General features: G+C 37.8%; 1 protein-coding gene across 1 annotated transcript; it reads right to left on the minus strand.

Annotated features, from left to right (window-relative positions):
* Window positions 1-4,250: 4,250 nt before the first annotated feature.
* Window positions 4,251-21,505, minus strand: LOC140141347 (tubulin alpha-1D chain-like). Its single transcript, XM_072163182.1, has 4 exons — window positions 21,245-21,505; window positions 16,336-16,567; window positions 6,338-6,486; window positions 4,251-5,358 (listed from the first exon to the last, which is right to left on the minus strand). The coding sequence occupies exons 1-4, from the start codon at window positions 21,245-21,247 to the stop codon at window positions 4,384-4,386; spliced, it is 1,359 nt and encodes a 452-aa protein (XP_072019283.1). The 5' UTR covers window positions 21,248-21,505; the 3' UTR covers window positions 4,251-4,383.
* Between the last annotated feature and the right edge of the window lie 831 nt (window positions 21,506-22,336).

Consider the following 22,336-nt stretch of genomic DNA (forward strand, 5'->3'; position numbering starts at 1 on the left):
GCAGAACAAAAGAATCCGTTGTGCAGGTAGCTGACTGCATACACGGTCCTGAGAATACTAAGGGTCCTTTCATCTTTTCTGTTTCTGTTTCGGTTTCCGGTTTCGGTTTCGGATCTCATTGTTATTTTGATGTGTTAGCATGGTACGTGTGAACAATCCTTTTATTCTAGTCTTTTGTTGACTACAGAAAAGTTGAACGAAGATAACTTCTGTTTCGGTTTCGGGAGTTATGTTAATTTCTGGCAGGAAAAAAGTGAGATGAGAGGGTTGATGCTAATCTAGACAAAAGAAGTGTCTAAATTTTACGGTCGTAAATTCGCGATAAATTGTACGGCTTCAATTGACTTGCGTTGGGTGTATAGGTACTCCAGCCTAAGCGGGAGTAAATTGTGAAAATTGCCCAACGTAGAAATATATACATTAACACGAGTAATCAGTGTTGCCAAGAATTACGTACTTGTTCGTGCAATCGCGAAAAAATCGGTCATATTATCATTATGTAGCGATTAAACGGGGAATTATTTTCGTCCCAAATACGCCTTAAAACTTGGTAATATGCAACACCAGAGAAATGCGTTGAAGTGAAACTAATAGGATTTCTTTCATTGGAATTGGTAATCTGATAATTGCTTCAGGCAAAATTGCCAGACTCAAAATCTATTTTAAATGTATATTATATGAGAGAGTGGGGATGCTAGACGAGGAGATGATCTGGTGGAGGAGAGGAGAGGAGAGAGGAGAGGAGAGGAGAGGAGAGGAGGAGGAGGGAGAGGAGGGAGAGGAGGGAGAGGAGGCGGGGCGAGCAGAGAGAAAGGGGAGGGGAAGGGAGAGGGGGGGGGAAGAAGGGGAGAGAGGAGAGGAGAGGAGGAGAGGAGAGGAGAGGAGAGGAGGGGAGTGGAGTGGAGTGGAGTGGAGTGGAGTGGAGTGGAGTGGAGTGGAGTGGAGTGGAGTGGAGTGGAGTGGAGTGGAGATCGAGAGAAGAGAGGGGGCGAGCAGAGCAGGGAGGAGTTTATTCCGTTTATTTTGATTTTTACACGTTGATCATAGGCCTACTGCTAAAACAGTGAGAGGGGGAGAAGGGTAAAGGAAATACAACATCCAATATAATTCAGATATCCACATAATTCAAAAGATGGCACAGGTGAGAGTTGGGGAGGGGAGAGACAGACAGACTAGAAAGAGAAGAAAGCGAGAGGAGAAGAGGCAGGAGGCCTTTTTTAACGTAAGAGTGAGTAAGATTGCTCACTTGAGACGCCAGTGTTGCATATAATTGACTTATCCAACCTTGATTGACAGACATAAGTGTGATTGACAGCGCCTATTATTACCTCTTCAAATGAGAAGCATGATGCCCCAAACGTAACAATGAAGTCAACTTACACACCATCCTACTTAATCCCTTGCGTTTTCGTTTCTGAACAATAGAGCTCCCGAAACAGAAAACTTGAAACGAGGGCTAATCTAGGATAATCATTACCAGTTAACGCGACAAATAGGACAACATGTTTACTTACAGCTACTTACCAAGTTACCAAAATACGTTGACCTATGCATTCTCATTATCAGTCCAAGAGAACGCCAAAAATGGATCAGGACTCAGGAGTATTACATAAAAATACCCTGCTATGACAATAGCTGCACTAGGTTAATCGTATAATCTCCTTATGTGGTTAGCATGGCTGGGCCAGGAAATCCACAAGGTCAGCCAATGTATGTACATGTATTCGGTACATGTGCCATATCTTTTACAATGGGTGATAAATTTCTGGTTTGTTTTATTTCAAAATGCAACAGTCGATATTCTAAAGCTTGGTCCAAATGCAAGATAAGAACCAACTCTATTGTCTGTCCAATTAACTTGACACCCAGTTTTTGTTACTTATTTGAAAAAATATCCACTTTCAAGGAAAGTCATGAAAGAAAAGTGTTAACATTCGCTGAGACCTAACGGGATTTTTGTGTTTCCAAAGCATTGAGTGAAAGTTTACCAGAAATTCTATTGAAATTGGAAGGTTTTTCTCAACACTTTAAAAATAATCCGGTAGAAGTTGGGTACCATTATTTTGGAAGGTCTCATTATACAGATTTGTAGGTATTGTGATTTTGGATAGTGCATGGATGAATAGTAAATTAATTATACTCCTCACCAAAAACAGTTTATAAAAATGAAAAATGTAATTCAGTTCATAAAATGCAGACAGTGTCTCTTATTGGTATATTTATTCTTAGTGTACTAACGCAGTGATCCCAGTTGTCCCTCAACCAATTACAACAATTCGGCGCGGTATTTGAATCTTGTTCTGTGCATGCTTTTGGCTTGGCCCAATTCCAAGAAAATACAAATTGTATGCCCTATGAATGTTCTGATGTTATTGGTGAGGAGTATAATTCACAATACACTCCAGACGCACAGTAACTTGCCCTATCATTTGTTATAATGCACCAACTGTGACATCTTTTGAGTTATAGAGGTTGTGCATGAAATTATTGATTGGCTCCAAACAAAGGATTTGAACCGGTGTCCTTCACCGAAATCCACAGTCCATTCAATCAAATATTGTCATCAACCTATTTGATCGTAGTGTATTTGTTATGCGTGTGAGACGACCTCTCGCGGTGATTGCAAACATGCTTTTGTTGAATGCATTTGAGTAGACCGCCATTATTGTGGATTAGTAAAAGGATCAAAGAAAAAGGGTGTCATTACTGATCAATATGCATGACTACAATGTTCAAACACCCCTTACTGTAAATAGATTATCCCATCAAAAGTTTCAAGTCATTAGGAATAGTCGCCTGGACCCAGATATCTTGCTGTAAATCGGTCAAAATTGAATAAAAGTAGACAAGGAAGAATATTTTTTCATCGCTTTACTAATAATTTCTGTTAGGTCTGACCGTGTTTAGCAACTTTTCTTTCATGACTTTTTGCCAAAGTGAAAACTTTTCGAAATATATCCTAAAAACCGGGTGTCTAAGTTATTTGGACAGACAATAGTAATTTATGTGGTTTCAAATTATATCGGCCGTTGCCTTGTTGATAGAAATGGTGTTTGTTGATGTGCACAGTTTCCCATTAGATCATAACATGCTGTTGTACATCCAAGGTCAAAGGTCTTTTAATCCATATTTGGCGTTGTTCTGGGACTGATTATCTCACCCTCCTAGCGTTGTTTATGATCACTGATCACAAAGGAAAATTATTCAAACTTCATCTTATTTGTATTTGGGTTTTTATTAAACTCTCAAAAGAAACAACAAAACAAAAAACATAGAATTAATGAGTTTGCTTATAAAACCATATTTTCTGGTTCTCGATGAGGCACCTTCCTTGCAAAGGAAACAACATAACCAAAAGAAAACACCTTTCACATAACGCATATGCTGTCACACTGAGTAGAATACAGGGTAAGTTGTAATAATATAGCCAACGGTACTATAATGTGTCTCATCTCAAGTTGAGAGTAATGCCATTTTGGATTTCGCAGTGGAAGATTCTAATCGGTGCGTTTATGCGATTGCGTCGCCGTGAGCGGCAGCGTACTGACAAATCGCCCTTCTACGCGTGTGTATACACGCCCATTTACGCTGCGGGATTAGATTAGCGTACATAATTCGAATCTGCCAGTGTGCACAGCACAGGTACACCGTCGCCAATGTACCTGACTAGTACACACAGAGTACCAATGCTGTAGGACCCAGTAGTGGTACTACACTGGTACTCCCCTGTTACTGCACAGTACCATGCGTCAAATACCTTGGCGACGGTGTACCTATACGTGCAGGTGGCCGCAATATTAATATGGTAATGTATACAAGTTACATTCAATTGTTCGTGTTTTGGGTTGAAATCCAACATGTTTGGAATCTGGAAACTATACATTTTAGCGCAAAGAGAGCAAAACAGTCAAATGTGTCATGCGGTGTTGCAAAGTACAAGCTTTGGTATATAGTATAATAGAAGTATCAAAATGATTGGCATGGCATACCCGTCAATTTGCAATCATTTTTAAAATGGGTCTTTCAAAATGAATGCAGCATTAGACCTGTCATAATCATTGCATCTGGATCATCCGCATATTTATACGGTATTGCATCAGGGATGTGACAGTCTCATGATAATTACTGATGGGTACCAATCATGTTAAAATAGTTACAATAAATATATTGCTGAAGCGTCACATTATATATCACATCAGATAACACGGATAATGACATGGGGTGGTCATATACAACGGATCGCTAGCATGGCTAGAAACAAATCGCATGGTTTACGTAATGTCACATTTCCCAACATTTTGCAATGTTCACAGTGGTCGGACCGAGAGAGTCCAAAGTGTTAACTTAGAATGTCTGAGCACAAACATAGTCAGATAAGGCACATCAATACTCTTCTTCAAACTCTTCTTCATTTACTGAATCAACTCCGACCTCTTCATAATCCTTCTCCAGAGCAGCAAGATCTTCACGAGCCTCAGAGAACTCGCCCTCCTCCATACCCTCACCGACGTACCAATGAACGAAAGCACGCTTGGCGTACATCAGATCGAACTTGTGATCCAGGCGTGCCCACGCATCAGCAATGGCTGTGGTGTTGCTTAACATGCAGACGGCACGCTGGACCTTAGCCAGATCACCACCAGGTACAACAGTCGGTGGTTGGTAGTTGATGCCGACTTTGAAGCCAGTTGGACACCAGTCAACGAACTGGATTGAGCGCTTGGTCTTGATGGTTGCAATGGCGGCATTGACATCTTTTGGGACAACATCACCTCGGAAGAGCAAGCAACAAGCCATGTATTTACCGTGTCGGGGATCACACTTGACCATTTGATTAGTGGGTTCAAATAGAGCATTAGTTATTTCTGAAACACTGAGTTGCTCATGATAAGCTTTCTCCGCGCTGATTACCGGGGCGTATGTTGCCAGTGGAAAGTGTATACGTGGGTAAGGTACCAAATTGGTCTGGAACTCGGTTAGATCGACATTCAACGCACCGTCGAATCGAAGAGATGCAGTAATAGATGACACAATCTGTCCGATCAGGCGATTAAGATTGGTGTAAGTTGGTCGCTCGATGTCAAGGTTACGACGACAGATATCATAAATAGCCTCATTGTCAACCATGAACGCGCAATCTGAGTGTTCCAATGTGGTGTGCGTTGTGAGGACGGAGTTGTAAGGTTCCACAACTGCAGTTGAGACTTGAGGAGCAGGATATATGGCGAATTCAAGCTTGGATTTCTTGCCATAATCGACGGATAAACGCTCCATGAGAAGGGCAGTGAAGCCGGAACCGGTACCACCACCAAAGCTGTGGAAAATGAGGAAGCCTTGAAGTCCCGAGCATTGGTCAGACTGCAATGAAATGTGAAATGTGTTAAACAATGAGAATGTTAGCTATCGGCGGGATGGCGCTTTATAATGCGTACCTGCAATGATATAGCGTGCGCACTATAGAATATGGGAATTAGAGTAGGTGTTCGAACACATTTTTTTAATTGTAGGCCTATGCCATTTTATGTTCGTCAGCAATCGTTATAAATATCTTCTCCAATATAAACAATAATATACACATGTTGCCTACTGTCAAATCCATGGCAAAATAACAGATCCAGTAAAACTACTGAACAAAGTCACGGCAATAAATGTGAGATGGGTCCTTCGTGTTAATTGCGTTGTTGGATAAAAAAAAGAGGAAAGTGAACTACACTGATAGCCAGAATGGAGTCAAGAGACTCTCAAAGTGGCGTAAACTAGCACTGACTCTCAAAAGGAGTCACATGACTGTCACAAGAGAGTCAGTTGAATGAGTCAAGAAATTTATGACTCTTCAAGAGAGTCAGACTCTGGAAGAGTTTGGCTGTTGACACCATGGAATGTATATTCTCCCATTCCTAAGAGATGGTAGTTCAGCCACATGCAATTTCTTCATCCTATCGTCTGACGATCGCGTATATGGCGTGAAACACAGAGTTAAGTCTCTTATTCCGGTAGGTCTATATTTTGTATCTATGTGTAATATTGTGTATCATTATTTTGTGCTATTTCCGGACTGTCGGAGTGACTCTGTAATGGAGTCAGGGTGACTCTATAAATGCAGTCTATGTTACTCTAGAAGCAGAGTCCAACCACTCTATGTCTAAAATGACTCCATATTGGGAGTCAAATGACTCCTGTGTAGAGTCATCAACGGTGACTTTTCAGCGAAGTCAATAAATTTATGACTCTTTAAGTGAGTCAGATATCTCCCTATATGTAGTCATTTTAAACATATAGTGACTGGACTCTGCTTTTAGAGTCACACTGACTCCGGTTTGGCTTTCAGTGTACTTACCAATTTTCTAATTTTGTCCAGGACAAAATCGACGATTTCTTTGCCAATAGTGTAATGACCTCTAGCATAGTTGTTAGCTGCGTCTTCCTTGCCGGAGATCAGTTGCTCAGGATGGAACAGCTGACGATAGGTGCCTGTTCGAATCTCATCTACATGATTAAAATAAAAGGAAAAGATTAATTAAGGTTACTATTTTAAACTGTTGGGATTTGGTAGTTCACCTCATCTTCTTGCAAATGGTATTGAGCTTTGGCAAAAATTGCATTGATCATTTCATAGCGAGTGTGCAGAAGAACTCAAATATCACAGATATACTTTTGTAGGTCCTGTGGTTCTTGAGTTATGTTGAAATGAGGGCTGAAACAACAAAACTGAAGTAAAATGTACATAACTCATTAACAACAATAAATCAAGCAAGTTTCAAAGTATATGATTTGTAAAATGAACTTTTGCAAAACATCAAAGTGTTATTTTTCAATAATATTGGCTACTTTTTTGGCTACTTCGACCAGCAATACTTTAATAAAAGGTTTATCCTTGATAATGTGAATCACCCAGACCAATGCGTTAGGATTAGGACTAACAGTTAGTTTGTAAAAAATATTGAAATTTCAACTGTAGGTTTACCACTGCCCTTCTTGCACACTTTTAAATCGCCCGATTGAATATTCAATCAAAAGGAAATGATGACCTATGATGCAGTGATCGATTTCTTTGTACACTACCGGATTCCTACTGCTGAGTGCCGATCCTAGCGGTACACTGCTGCCTGGGTACATTGTGGCTACTCTTGAGTACCAGCGCTGTACCAATCAAGTACCAGTGTGTGTTCTGCCGATACATGTGAGTCCGATGTATGTATAGGCCTACTCTAGAGTATACACACAGGTACGCTAGTGTACCAACGAAGTAGCTGGGGAGTAGTGTACCTCTGGTGGCAACAGCAACGGGAATCTGGTATATGTGCACTCATAGAAATTGTTCATTGGCATTACTCAGTAAGTTGATGTAAGTCGTTGCATCAACTTTCCGAGTAATGCCAACGCGTACAATTTTGAGTAACGTTGACTCGATATCATTATGTTGGTCGCACTCATTTGCGCCTACTTTTATTGAGTTGTAACAGCTCGGAAAATGAAACTAGGTTAGCATAATTTTCTAGAGGTGTGCTATAGTATACGAAATTTTGCACTGATTACAAAAATAAATATTTGAATATGAACGAGTTACATCAACTTACATGTTGAGTTACAATAACTCAACTAATTGGTTCTTTGAAACTTCTTTATTTTTCCAAGTTCCCTGAACTTGAATTCAGAAGTTGGCATTACTTAAAAAGTTGACGCAACGACTTACATCAACTTTTTAAGTAATGCCAACAAAGTTGATTAGTTGACGGAACTTTTGAGCTTTTTCAGCATTTTTAAGTTGGATAACTAAAATGCATTTTGTTTTGGCAACTTTTACACTATTTTTGAGTTCTCCAAACTTACTCCTTTTGAATTGCGCCAACAAGGCGAACAAGTCATTTCTATGAGTGTGGTTTGATTGTGAGAGGATGAAAAATAATGTTGACATTGATTCACATTCTCCTGTAATTATACATTAATATTGCAAGATGAGAAAACATATGAGTCAACTCCCACGAATCATTTTCATGATCTGTGTAAATAAACTTTCAGTATATTAAATGACATATTGCAGACAAGTGATGAAAACGTCAATTAAGAATGATGAACTATCTCTGACGATTGGTAGGCCAAAAGGTCGTCCTGTCATGAATGAGTCTGAACGGCCTTTTGAATTTGATATTAATTTTGATTTCAAATTAAAGTTTGAGTTAGATTAAATGCAAATTGTTAAATTAAATATCTGAACATAGTATTGTTTCTATTCCTTGTTTATCGGTCTTTTGTTTCCTTCTTTAATTTTCCTTTCAATTTTTTTTTTTTTTTCTTTCAATGGGCCTACACTTCATTTCCTTTATTCATCTTTTTCTTTTCACTCTCTCTATTTTGTTCTTTATTCCCGTTTCCTTATTTCATTTTTTCTTTTATTGTTTACTTTCCTTTTTGCTTGCTTCCATTGTTTCGTTTTGGTTCACGTTCTTTATTTCTGTTGATTTTGATTGTTTGTTCGTTTCTTTGTGTGTTTAATCAGTCGCTCTGGACGGACACACCCTTGTGTCCTGATGGAACCAGGCATAAGCAAACTGTTGCTCAAACCTATAATATATTTAAGGCATTCATTGGCATTGGAGTGTTGGGCACAGGGCATTGGACCTCGACTATTATAGTCGGATTCGAACCGGCGACCTTCGTATTACTAGCACGACGCTCTTACCAGCTGAGCTAAAGAAGCACGATGGAGAAGAGCGGAAGATATAAATCTATAAGTATTAGGTTCGAATGGTGTTCGTCACATTCCTAGCGGAAGGCATCAGAACTGCATATTTATAACAAATACACGAAGTCACATAAGTATGAAAATTATTATAATAATTTTCATACTTATGTGACTTATACGAAGGTCGCCGGTTCGAATCCGGCCGGATGCACAGGGGTTTTTTTCCAACGTTTATGCGCACTGACCTACCCTGGGAAAAGATTAAAATTTGTTCATCCTATTAACCCAGAGAACTAAGTATAATAATTTTCATTCATTCCTTCATGCCTTTTTAGAATTTCTATATCTGTGAATATTCAAATTAGGCATATTTCGATTGTTTTTCTGATGAAACATGCGTATCATCTGATCATTTGACCATTGCAGTTGAAATCCATACACCCCTATGGAAGGCATGACCTTAATCTTCCACACAAGGAGTGTGAATTTCAAATGGGGTTACCTGAATGGGTGACTCCATTTGAGATCTACACGCCCGGTGTGGGAGTTTAAGGTCATATCTTCCATAGGGGGTGTATGGATTTCAAGTGGAATAGCCCTTATCATCGTTCACTGTGTCATCATTAATCATTAGAACATTAATGTGCAGTAGCATCAGATGACATTATCTCATCTTGACTCGTGCTATCCACACGCATGTGTACCAAGTTTCATTCATTGCCAATATCAGTTTCTGATTTCACAATAATATCATCCGAGGCCATGTGAAAAATTTTCAATTTTGAAGCATTTATTTTTTTCAAAGTAAATATAACTAGTGGCGGCGAAGTAAATTAAAACGGATTTTTTGTTATAACTCGCGCAAACTCAATTATTTTAGTCCTGAATTAAAAGTGGAATGTTTTTGTCGGGGTTTTTGTACTTTTAAGGCAACTGTCAAGTCTCTCGGAAATGCATTATATTGACTAAAGGTGTCTTAACTTTTTTTAAGTCATAATTAACAATTTTTCATGCACAAAATACAAAAGTATACATATTTCGAAAGGAAACGAGATAGTAAAGTAATCTAATTTCTTAATTTAAATACAGATCTGATGTAAAAACTATTTTGGAGAAAATCACAAAACGCGCGGGTTTTTTTTTTGTAGGGGTGGCCTCATTTTTGGGCCAATATGAAGAGGTGCCCGTTAAAAATTTGTTTTTTGTGTTTTTGCAGTAATCTTGAGGCTGGATCCATTCCATGCCCCAAGCACCGTTTTCCCCCAATTTTTTTTTAACGGTCCTTTTCTTTTTAAAATTAGGGTCTATTAAACAAATAAGGCACATTTATGGCTAAACATACATTGTTAGGCTTAAAGAGAGATGGCACAGGCGCCAAAAGATTAATTCTTCAGCAAAAATTCCTCTGTCATTACCCTTCGTTTGTCGTTTGTTACACCCTATATCTGCCTCTGTGAACCAGCATGACCAAAGTTGAGACAAAACTGATCTGTCGTGTTTGGGTGCATCCATATAAAACCAAGACGTCTCGTCGAGTCATTGCATTTTAACACGTAAAGTGGTGAACCGTCCATGACTTACTTAATTCTGCCGAAAGCAGTATGTATTCGAATTGGAACATGAAACACGACTATTGGGCGAAATAATGGCCGGATTGCCATGACAAATCATTCTGTCAAGTACATTTGGGCTACGTTTTCCATGTTGCCACGAAGTTCTTACAGTACAAAATGCTCAATGAGTCTGCATTTCGGGCTAATGAATTATGCATTAGAAAAAAAAATGACAGGGACGGTCATAAATTCTTTATACGGGGTTGTAGTAAAATGTTTGCCTTGAAGAGTGATTATAAAAATGTTTGACTTGATTCTGGACTTTGAAAAGAATATAAAGCTTTGAATGTGTAAAGTTTTTATTGTTTTAAAGAAGTTAATCTGAAATAAGGTATCTGTGAAGGATTTTAGGGATATTTAAAGGGCCTGCACCCCCGTCTTACAAAAATGTCGAATTTTTTGTAAACGGTAGCTAAATAGTTCAGCCTGAGACGAATATTTAGGGAGATCGGGGCAAAGTGGAACACGGGGCAAAGCGGAATCATCAGTCGGCTGCGGAGCAGGTGACTACAAGCTCCTATCTTTGGCTGCATCCTTTTTTGTACTTTGTGTACTTAACCCTCTATCTTTTTAACCAAATATCCCACAGAGTCGTGCGATATGTCAAACTTTTCCTCTGGTCATAAAGAACAAAAAAGTCAGTGGTCACATCTCTGTAGGATCATTGGTTGATGAGATATAGTCAGTCACTTTTTTCTACTTTGTGTATTTAACCCTCTATCTTGTTAACCAAATATACCACAGAGTCGTGCGATATGTCATACTTTTCCTCTGGTCATAAGGAACAAAAAAGTCAGTGGTCGCATATCTGTAGGATCATTAGTTAACGAGATATAGTCACTTTTTCTACTTTGTGCATTTAACCCTTTATCTTTTTAACCAAATATACCACAGAGTCGTGCGATATGTCAAACTTTTCCTCTGGTCATAAGGAACAAAAAGTCAGTGGTCGCATTTCTGTAGGATCATTGGTTTATGAGATATAGTCACTTTTTTCTACTTTCTGTACTTAACTCTCTATCTTTTTAACCAAATATCCCACAGAGTCGTGCGATATGTCAAACTTTTCTTCTGGGCCTGAGGAACAAAAAGTCAGTGGTCACATCTCTGTAGGATCATTGGTTAATGAGATATAGTCACTTTTTTCTACTTTCTGTACTTAACTCTCTATCTTTTTAACCAAATATCCCACAGAGTCGTGCGATATGTCAAACTTTTCCTCTGGTCATAAGGAACAAAAAGTCAGTGGTCACGTCTCTGTAGGATCATTGGTTAATGAGATATAGTCACTTTTTTGTACTTTGTGTACTTAACCCTCTATCTTCGACACCCGATATCCCACAGAGTCGTGCGATATGTCAAACTTTTCCTCTGGTCATAAGGAACAAAAAGTCAGTGGTCACATCTCTGTAGGATCATTGGTTAATGAGATATAGTCACTTTTTCTACTTTGTGTACTTAACCCTCTATCTTTTTAACCAAATATCCCACAGAGTCGTGCGATATGTCAAACTTTTCCTCTGGCCATAAGGAACAAAGAAGTCAGCGGTGGCATATCTGTAGGATCATTGGTTAATGAGATAGAGTTACTTTTCCAATTGTGTGCATTTAACCCTCTATCTTTTTAACCAAATATTCTAGAGAGTCGTGCGATATGTCAAACTTTTCGTCTGGTCATAAGGAACAATAAATTCAGTGGTCGCGTATCTGTACGATCATTGGTTAATGAGATATAGTCACTTATTGTACTTTGTGCACTTAACTCTGTATCTTTTAATCAAATATCCTACAGAGTCGTGCGATATGTCGAACTTTTCCTCCGGTCATAAGGAACAAAAAGGTTGATTGGCGCGAGGTTCATATTGGTGCGTATGCACCAAATATGTATCTTGTAAACCTTACGTTTTGCCTTGCTTGCTTCGTAATCCTGTTTGGGCTGGACAAAAAATATGTTCCACTTTCCCCCGATCTCCCCTAGGTACGGTAATATTCGTCTTAAGCTTACTGATTTTCTTTATTTTATTACTAGTATATTGTGAAAAACCATGTAGCTGTGGTGTTAGCTCAATATGCTAGGAAAATATTATAACCGATGACCCCATGTTGAATTTGGCTAAATCAGCTGTATTTTTGCTGATAAAATAGCACGTACTCGATCGACATCCGCCATCTTGTATTTAAAATGCCTAGCAACTGTCACTCAAACTTACGATGTGTCAACTGCCGTTCACTTTTATACAGGGATTGAATACGAGTGTCACGGCCCGGGGTTTAGTGTGCATTCAAATCCTTACTAGCCGTCGGAAATGATTGCAAATTACACATTTGTAATCATTTTGACCACAAAATATGATGTGAAACACAGGTAAGCAATGAGAACAAGTCCTACATTTGAAATTTGTAGCTTACTACAACCTGAGACTAGCATTGACTAGTCTCAGCTGCATGTACTCATCTGAATTCCTACTGACTGAAGACAGCCTGAAGACATAATCATAATTCATATACATGTCAGATGTATAATTGTATTGGCAAATATCCACAAAAGCGTTCATTATCAATTTATTTTGATAAATTGTCACATTTTATGCCATGTATTATATTCTTAAAACTAACCGGTGGATTTGCGAACAATTTGTCGCAATAAATGACGTTCGCGGTGAAACGGTGGGCCAAAATGGGTTATATTTGGTAATATGCACACGAATGGTCAAATTAATAGAAAAATACCTGTGATAAATTTATCTGTACACATTGTCGCACTCCGAGTGACGTATGGTATATTTGCAACCCTGTGGTGGATTTGCGAACAATTTGTCGACATAAATAACGTTCGTGGAGAAACGGTCGCCCAAAATGCATTATTTTTGGTAATATGCAGACGAATGGCCAAATTAATAGAAAAATACCTGTGATAAATTTATCTGTACAAATTGTCGCACTCCGAGTGACATATGGTATATTTGCAACCCTGCTGTGGATTTGCGAACAATTTGTTGACATAAATGACGCTTGCGGAGAAATTATTAGAAAAAAAGCTTTTATTTTGCCTAGGCCTGTCCTCCATGCTAGGCAGGGTCTTAGGCAGGATCAGAAGGTTTGGGTGTGTAAATTTAAAAAACTGGGTGTGTAAATTTAAAATTTATGTACAAAGTGGGCAAAAACTGGGTGTGTATATTCCTGCATTAAATACATCAGAATTATTACCATTGCAAGATGGCTTAAATAAAGCTAGTTCACCACGTAAACTTGTATGGCTCAAAATTCGGACCGCTCGCCATTAAGTTTACTGTCATTGCGTATTTTGAAATTGTTGACGTTTTAATGATCCCCGATTTCCGGTTGATTATTTTAGCTGTGTCACGTCACGCGCATGACGCTGGTGGTAACCAGCCTAGCCTAACTTCAGTAAAAAAAAATACGATCGCCGATATCGATGTGATGGATGTGATGTGGGACTTGCATAGGATTACACAGAGATATTTCGTGCCAAAATTTGACCATTTGTAGGCAAGTTGGCCTTACTTTGTCTGCGTTGTGTGAAAAAGGACAGTCTTAAGTAAGTATACGTGCAACGCTTTTGATGTTTTGGGAGACAGTGAGGGATCCGAAACAGTGGGTGGCGGAGCTTATTCTTGACTGTTTAATATTCATTCAATACGCTGCCTTACGGTAATAGTCTTATACGCGCGATGGACAGATAGTATCAGTTTGTGAATGAGGACATCGTATAAGTTCCTTGTACTAGGCTTAAAGCTAGCATTTCAAGTATCTCTTATGGCAAATAACAGATGGTGCCTGCTGGAATCTCTTGAGGCATTGTCTTTTTTAAAGACATTTCTTGTTTTTATCATATTCCTTAAGGGAGGGAGACCTTTACAGACGGGCATTCCACATGCTATAATAACGATTATAAAACAGCTCTATAGATATTCCTATCGGATATGGACCACGGATAATATTAACGGTAATTTTTAGACAGTAGCGGCTGAAACATTAAAATTTGGGGGGAGCCGAACGTTTTTTGTTATCATTTTACAGTGATAAGGGACCGTTCATTATTTATAGGGGAGGGGGGCCGGGAGGATTTCAAAATTGAGTTCATAAAGTTACACAACCCCCCCTATTAGCAGCATTTAAAATTACATAACCCTCCCTATTGCCGCCAAAAAACTATGTAACCCCCCCTCCCACATCGAGAAATACATTTTGCTGGTATACCATGGCCGGATTCACCTTTTGAAGGCCCCTGGGCATGGCAACATGATTGCCACCTCTGGCTCTTCGTATAGAAGACACCCTCTCCCCACAATTGTAATCCAAGGTTTTTTTCCAAGCTGTCCCCAGGAAATATGCTATTTCAATGCTAAAATTCAAAGAGAGATGTATCGGAGTCACCAAGCATGGGGGCAAAATTTTCAAATCGTCCCACTGATCTGCTACTTAAAGAACATTTATACCTGGACAAATGCGCTCGAAGCACGTGAAAAAAAAGAAGCTAAAATGAACAAATTGAGGACAATATGTGCCCTAAAATCATTCCAAAGGATGATGCATATAGGGCTTTCACAACTTTTGGTTAATTTAAAGTCCCAGTATTTTGATTCAGTATAAGTTTTATGCTTTTTCCAAGCACTCATATTTATGATTTACACTATAGAATGGTTGGAATTATAACTCTCATTTTTGAGATTTGTGTTCAAGTTCAAGATGAAAAGAAACCACCAGAATTTACAAGGGCACGTCTCGCAGATCTACTTACAGAATTTGGCATTTTGATACCAAAAAAATGGGGTTAATTTAGGATCTAAAATAGATGCAAATCATAAGTTTTGTCACAATACATCGGCCCGTACATCTGTCGACTGAGCAGGGGAGGGGACTGACTTGCCACCCTGCCATATGGCTAATGTGCTGATGAACAGTGGCGTAGATTTCTTTTTAACATGAGGTGGTTGGAAAAATTTCTTGAAGTATTATGTAAATCCAGCACCTTTTGGTGAGAGAATAAGTTTATGACACAAATGCATGCGAAGCGCACACAAATATTGCCATATAAACTCAAAATATGGTGCAGGAACAAATCCGGCGAAGCGTGCAAAAATTGATGTTTTTGTGGCTAAAATAGCCAAATATGAGGTAAATATTGTATTGAATCATAATCATAGTGAATAATTTAATATTAAATTTCATCTGACCCCCCCCTATCAGGAAAAATAAAATCACATAACACCCCCTGTTAATTAAAGTGAAAATCACATAGCCCCCCTACATTTTTCCCGGCCCCCCTCCCCTGTAAATAATGAGCGGTCCCTAATTGCGCACAATGCACGCTAAAAAAATTCAATCAAAGACTGTTTTAGCCCAAAATAAAGCGGATTTTGCTATTTTGCAGTCTTTATTTTACAATCTTGCAGTTTTACCCTATTTGGGCCCAAAAAGTTTTTTAGACAATTACAAAAAGGATGATGCACAGGACAATTATTGCTTTATTTTTTGTTTTATTATGATTTTTAGGGAGGACAGTCCCCCCCCCCCCCCCCGAACGTGTTGTTTTTAGATTAAAAGACAAAAGGAATATTTTGTGAATAAAGTTTCAAATGTTCACAATGGCGTAACCGGGTTTCTCATGTCCCGGCAAACGCATGCGCAAAATATGCATTTTCAGCCATTTTGGTTTTTGTTTGTTTGTTTGTTTTATTTCTTCTTTAACCTGGGACACTCAAACTGTTGAAAACACAATAATCTATTATTCCTTGAGGCCCAGGGTGTACGGTTTTTTGATCATGGCCCTCTATTTCATGAAAATTTGGTTAAGAAATGTGTTTTTCACAATTTTCGCGAGAAAGTGCACATTTTTCATCGTTTTTTAGTAAAAAGTGCGAAATTTTCCAAAAATTGGTATCATTACGGGTCCGTTTTTCTGAGTCCCAGCCGCACATCCCCACCCAAACCAAAGATGAGACCCCGTGGTCTCTTTGTATTATTTGTCTTATGTCTGCAGCATTTCTTTCTTTCTTTCTTTCTTTCTTTCCTTACCAATGACTGTAGGTTCCAGATCTACAAACACAGCCCGTGGTACATGCTTTCCAGCAGCAGTTTCGCTGAAGAAGGTGCTGAAGGCTTCATCCCCTCTATTAGATACCCCATTCTTCATATCACTCGGTATACGCCCATCAGGTTGGATGCCGTGCTCCAAACAGTACAACTCCCAGCATGCATTGCCAATTTGAGAACCGGCCTGGCCAACGTGGACTGATATACATTCACGCTGAAAATAGAAAAAGAAAAAACGTAATAAGAAATAACCGTCGGCCTAAGAACCTTAACCCCACTAAATCGAGGACTGAGATGAAAACTCGAGTTAAGGCTTTCTGGTTCTCAACTCTCGTAATGTTGATGAGTCAGCGTTTTGAAGGACCAACACTACGAAGTCAGCTGCCACTCTCACTTCTCCCGACCAGCAGTGGCGTAGCATCAGAGGGGCACGGGAGGGGGGCACGTGCCCCCGCCCCCATCGATTTGAAAATTTAGAGAATCCCATAGGAAAATTGCCGAAAAACGGCATGTGCCCCCCCTCCATTAGGGCCAGTGACCTCCACCACACCCCCCCACGTCACTGCCGACCATCAAACTCATTCGAATTAAAACCATGGAGCTACAATAATTTTAATCAATGTTGTGAGGGCCTAACGCATTTCATATATGAAGTGTCTTTAATTTTAGCATGTTTAGAGCCAAAAATAGAAAAAAAGATAACATCAAACAGCAGGTGCACAATCCTTTTTTAAACGTACATAATAACATCCCCCGGTTATTTAGTGAAATAACACGATGGGTCGATCATCACAAACTAAGTGCTGAATCCCGTGCTGCTATATGCTCAGAACGCTTTCCTCGCGTGCACATCAGCATAATCATGATAATGAAGGTAATAATCTAGAATTCATTTTGGTCAAATTTCCCCCCCACCACCCCCTTGAAAAGCGTCTTTCCTTCTTTGCCCCACCCCTCTAGAAAAGTCATGGCTACTACACCACTACTTTAATTAACTCTTTTAACTATAATTATGTTATGTAAGACAAGTTATATTATATTCTACTGGAACAAAGATTTTAAAAATCAATACTTTTTGAAAAGTTACAAAAGTTTTTTCCTGTTGTTTAAGGGATCTAAAATGAGCGTTTATTGCGTTTCGACAGTATTTTTTGTGGGACATGAGAGCACCTCGGACCTATCGAATTGCATTCTGAATACGAAGCATGTCTTTCTGATATCAAATAATTTTCATTTTTGAAAATCACAATATAATACAAATTTTATGACAAATCATAAAATTTGATATTTTTCAAATTTTTGATATATAACAGTCCTCGAAGTAAATTATATAAATCTAATGATATATTCTTAAAGTGTATGTAGTAGGAGGAAATGCCGACGGTCAATTGAAAATTTTGACCTTTCATATTGAAGATATGGATTTTTTCCCAAAAGACCTAATTTTTTTGGTGTTTTGGGAAAAAATCCATATCTTCAATACGAAAGGTCAAAATTTTCAATTGATCGTCGGCTTTTCATCCCACCTACATACACTTGAAGCATAAATCATCAGATTTATAAAGTTTACTTCAAGTACTGTTAAATATCAAAATATCAAATTTTAATGATTTGCCATAAAATGTGTATTAAATTGCGAATTTCAAAAAATCAAAATTATTTGATATCAGAATGACATTCTTCGTATTCAGAATTCAATTCGATATGTCTGATGTGCTCTGATGTCCCAAAATAAATACTGTCCAAACGTTCATACCTCAGCCCTTAAGTTATGAAGTTTTTAAAGCTTTATAAAGTTTTAACTTTACAAACCCTGGAGTTAAACAAGTTTTTAAAACTTTTTGGTTTGTTTGTTTGTTTTTGTTTTTGTTTTTTGTTTTATAGAGTAGGCCTATTTGTAAATTGAAAGTGGCATACACCGTTTCCAGAATAGCTTGGTGTTTCCCAATGCCATCATGATTCATGTTCAAGAACACCAATACCATCATCATGTTCTAATCACCAAAGTCTGTCGACCTGTATAGCTTTATCCAGAGTCTTCCCATGATGCAGTGCAATTTTGGGAACTGATAAATCTATGTATACCTATGTGGCCATTAATGGCACAGTAAAAAAAGGCTACATAAAAATTAAACCCATTGGCACCCAAGGCACTGAGGATGGACCTTAATTTAGTATAGAAATGTTGTTGTGGGTGTGAGATGTGAGTTGTAAACTAAAAGTACCCAAAAATTCCAGTACTTTGTAAGACTTTGTAACAAGATTTTTTCTGCAACTCATCACCAAGCAATTGAGAGTGAACTATCATAATTAAATGCTCTATCATGCCTATAATTGTCCTCAAATCGCGGTTACTGCTTCATGTAGGCCTAATTATACACGAAATTAGGGTTAGGGTTAGTTTAGGGTTAGTTTAGGGTTAGGATTAGGGTTAGGCTTAGGCTTAGGCTTAGGCTTAGGGTTAGGGTTAGGGTTAGGGTTAGGATTAGGGTTAGGCTTAGGGTTAGGGTTAGTTTAGGGTTAGGGTTAGGGTTAGGGTTATAGGATTAGGGTTAGGGTTAGGATTAGGTTTAGGGTTAGGATTAGCTTACACGAAATAATTACATAAAGGATCGACTCAAATCGCTCTGCATTGAGCGGCGGATAGGGGAAATCAAGAGTATAGCAAAATTAAGGTGTTCCGCCGGTGGCAATATCAACAAAATGGCCATTTGAGAGGAAATGTTTATGACAATATTTGCCAAAATAATAGGACATTTGATAGTTTGGTGTCACCCATTATGCCCGCCATTATGCCCATTTCCTACGTCAAATCAACACGAGAACCAAAAATGACTATAGTATCGACCCCCAACGTTTGGTTAAAACATTTACTGTCGCGTTGCATTGTGGGGTATCGCTATTAATTTCTCTTCATTCGACCTGGTTACCCTCTTTCTGACTCACGCCTACAAAATGATATGGGCAGGAAAAACTCTCAACAATGCAAAGAGAAAAAGAAACAGATACAGACAGACAGAGAAATCTAATTTAATTTTAATATGTTATGTCCCTGAATGAATCCCGTTACATTGCCCATGTATGGAAGTGCTCAGTTGGAGTGATTATTTGTAAAACGCATCCGATTCAGAAATGTGTACCTTGAAATCCAATCTACTAAGAAAAAACATCACTTGTGATGAACATGATGAAGTATTGTAAAACAGTATGCTAGCCCTGATAATTCCTGCTGATGTTAAACAGGGCTTTAATCAGGACGTATCACAACTTGAGAAAAGTAAAAAAACATCTTCACGATGTTATCATTGAGTACGTATTTTGGTTCATTCGAAAACACATCGAGAAAATACATTTAGGTTGCAAATCATTTTTTTTTAATTTCCCCCTTTGTTCCCTATGGTTTGTTCCCATTAAAAGAATATCGTGCAATATAATATAATTCCAACAACTTTGAGTAATATGGCGCATAGGCTTTATAGGAACCGGGGGCTTGCGGGGGCTCAATAATTTTGGTCTTGGGGCTCAGTCCCCCCCCCAAATAATTCCAGATGAAGTAAAAAAAATATGAACAGATATCGGGGAAAGTGGGTGTTTTTGACTTATTTTTCGAACAATTTCCTGACACCGAGGGGGCAACCCCCTCGAGCACCCTCCAGGATGGATCACCAAATTGTTTGGTTTCGTCAGCCCCCTTAATGTTGAAAATCTTCCTAAGCTATTGTGGCGCGTCTATAAAATGAAGTGATTTTAATTCAAGAAGCATTTCGATCTAAACAACATAAGCGAGTTATTATTCATAACAACATGAACAAGTCAAAACTAATACTACACGGGTTTGTCAAGTTCAATAAAGCATATACCATATTTCAATATCTTCTTTTGTTTTTCAGTTTAATAAGTAAAAGTAAAAGTAGGCATAAAAGTAAAAGTAAAAGTGCTCGGACGTTTGCACAGTATTTTTGTGGGACCTGAGACCACATCAGGACACACCAAATTGCATGAATAACATGGATTATCTTTCTGATGTCAAATAATTTGGATTTTTTGAAATTCGCGACATAATACAAATTTTATGGTAAATTATTAAATTTTGATATTTTTTTTTATTTTTGATATTTAACAGTCCTCGAAGTAAACTTTATTAATCTAATGATATGAACTAATATGTGTGTATTTGGGAAGCCGACGATAATTTAAAAATTTTGACTTTTCGTATTGAAGTTACACATTTTTTTCCCTAAAAAGACCAAAAATATTATAGGTCTTTTATGGCAAAAATGTGTATCTTCAATACGAAAGGTCAACATTTTTAAATGGCCGTCAGCCTTAAGTACATATCATTAGATTTATAAAGTTAACTTCGAGGACTGTTAAATATCACAAATATCAATTTTTAATAATTTGCCATAAAATTTGTATTGCATCGGGAATTTCGAAAAATCAAAATTATTTGATATCAGATTCAGAACGCAATTCGATATGTCTGATGTGCTCTCATGTCCCAGAAAAAAATACTATGCAGACGTTATTATCCGAGCCCTTAAACGTAAGCCTAAAAGTAGAAGTAAAAAAAGTAAAAACTAAAAGGTAAAAACTAAAAAGTAAAAACTTAAAACTAAAAAAAAAAGTAAAAAGTAAAAAGTAAAAAGTAAAAAGTAAAAAGTAAAAAGTAAAAAGCAAAAGTAAAAATAAAAGTAAAGTAACTCTATAAGTAAAGTAACGTAAAGTTAAGTGCCGTAAAGTAAAGTACACGTGTATTTATCTTAAACTTTTTCACTTAACATTTATATATCATAAATTATGAACTTTTGAATTATGAATTTGCAATGGTACCACTTATCATTCAAAGTTACAATTAGTGTCATCAAGAAATAAAACGTAAACAACTTACCATTTTGACTTGCTTCAATTTTGCACTTCAACTTCAAGAAAAAGCTTTGTAAAAGATTTTGTCTCTCTTTCACAACTAAATTACAGTTAATATATTGGAATACCAGTCTCTTTATCAGAAAAACAAAATTCCAGCCTCGCCAACTCCGTAGATGTGAAGTCAGAGAGAGCACGCGTGTATCTGAGCTAGCTACTCATCTGCTCTCATCATCATCAACATCATCATCGATCAGATTATCAGCATCCTCATCATCACTGTCTCGCCAACTTTTTATGGTCATATAGGGTGAAACAAAAGTTTGTACAAAGTTTGTACTCTGCTTTTACCCCTGAAGATACATTATGTCGAATCGAGTTAACGATAGGAGGTCAAATTTTAGTGTATAAAATGACCTCACAGTTCCTGAAAATATTCAATACAAATTGAGCATTTCTTAATTTTCGTAAGTATTTCATTTCATGAAATTGATTAATTTTTGGTATGACCCTTCCAATTTGGAGTAAATTGTTTTAGTCATTTAGTTCGTGTCCTTTATGAATGCGTTAGAGACTAGGACTAAATTATTTTAAAGGAACGTGGTCCGATTTAGAACGCCTAATTTCAATATGTTAACGAGAAAAATAGCATCTCTCATTTGATATCAAAATCTGCCTTACGGGGTAAAGTGGGGGATAAGGCTGTCAATCGGGTCATCTACCTTTAAGTTTATGGTTTGGCGTGCTTGGTATAGGCTACCGATATTTCGGTGACTCAAAACAACTTCTGGTGGTGTCGTGGTATAATTACTTACTTAGAAAGTGATGACTGGTATTGACTCATTAGTAGGCTGATACGACGGTGTGATGATATAAAAATGGGAAGAAACTAAATGTTACTTTAGTTCGCCCACTGAGTGTGGTCTTTGCCAGTTTAAAGGGTGACTGAAAAGGACAAGTTTTTAGTATGCAGACCCAGCAAACACAAAACGTTTTCGACATCATTCACAAAAGGTTATAAAGGTTGTCAGAAAATGTTTAAATGTCGGGTTATATAAAGGGTATATTAAGGGTATAAAACGTTTTCATAACATTTAAAAACATTTTTGATAATCTA

This window comes from Amphiura filiformis, chromosome 19 (assembly GCF_039555335.1).
Source record: "Amphiura filiformis chromosome 19, Afil_fr2py, whole genome shotgun sequence".
In the NCBI taxonomy this organism is placed as follows: domain Eukaryota; kingdom Metazoa; phylum Echinodermata; class Ophiuroidea; order Amphilepidida; family Amphiuridae; genus Amphiura; species Amphiura filiformis.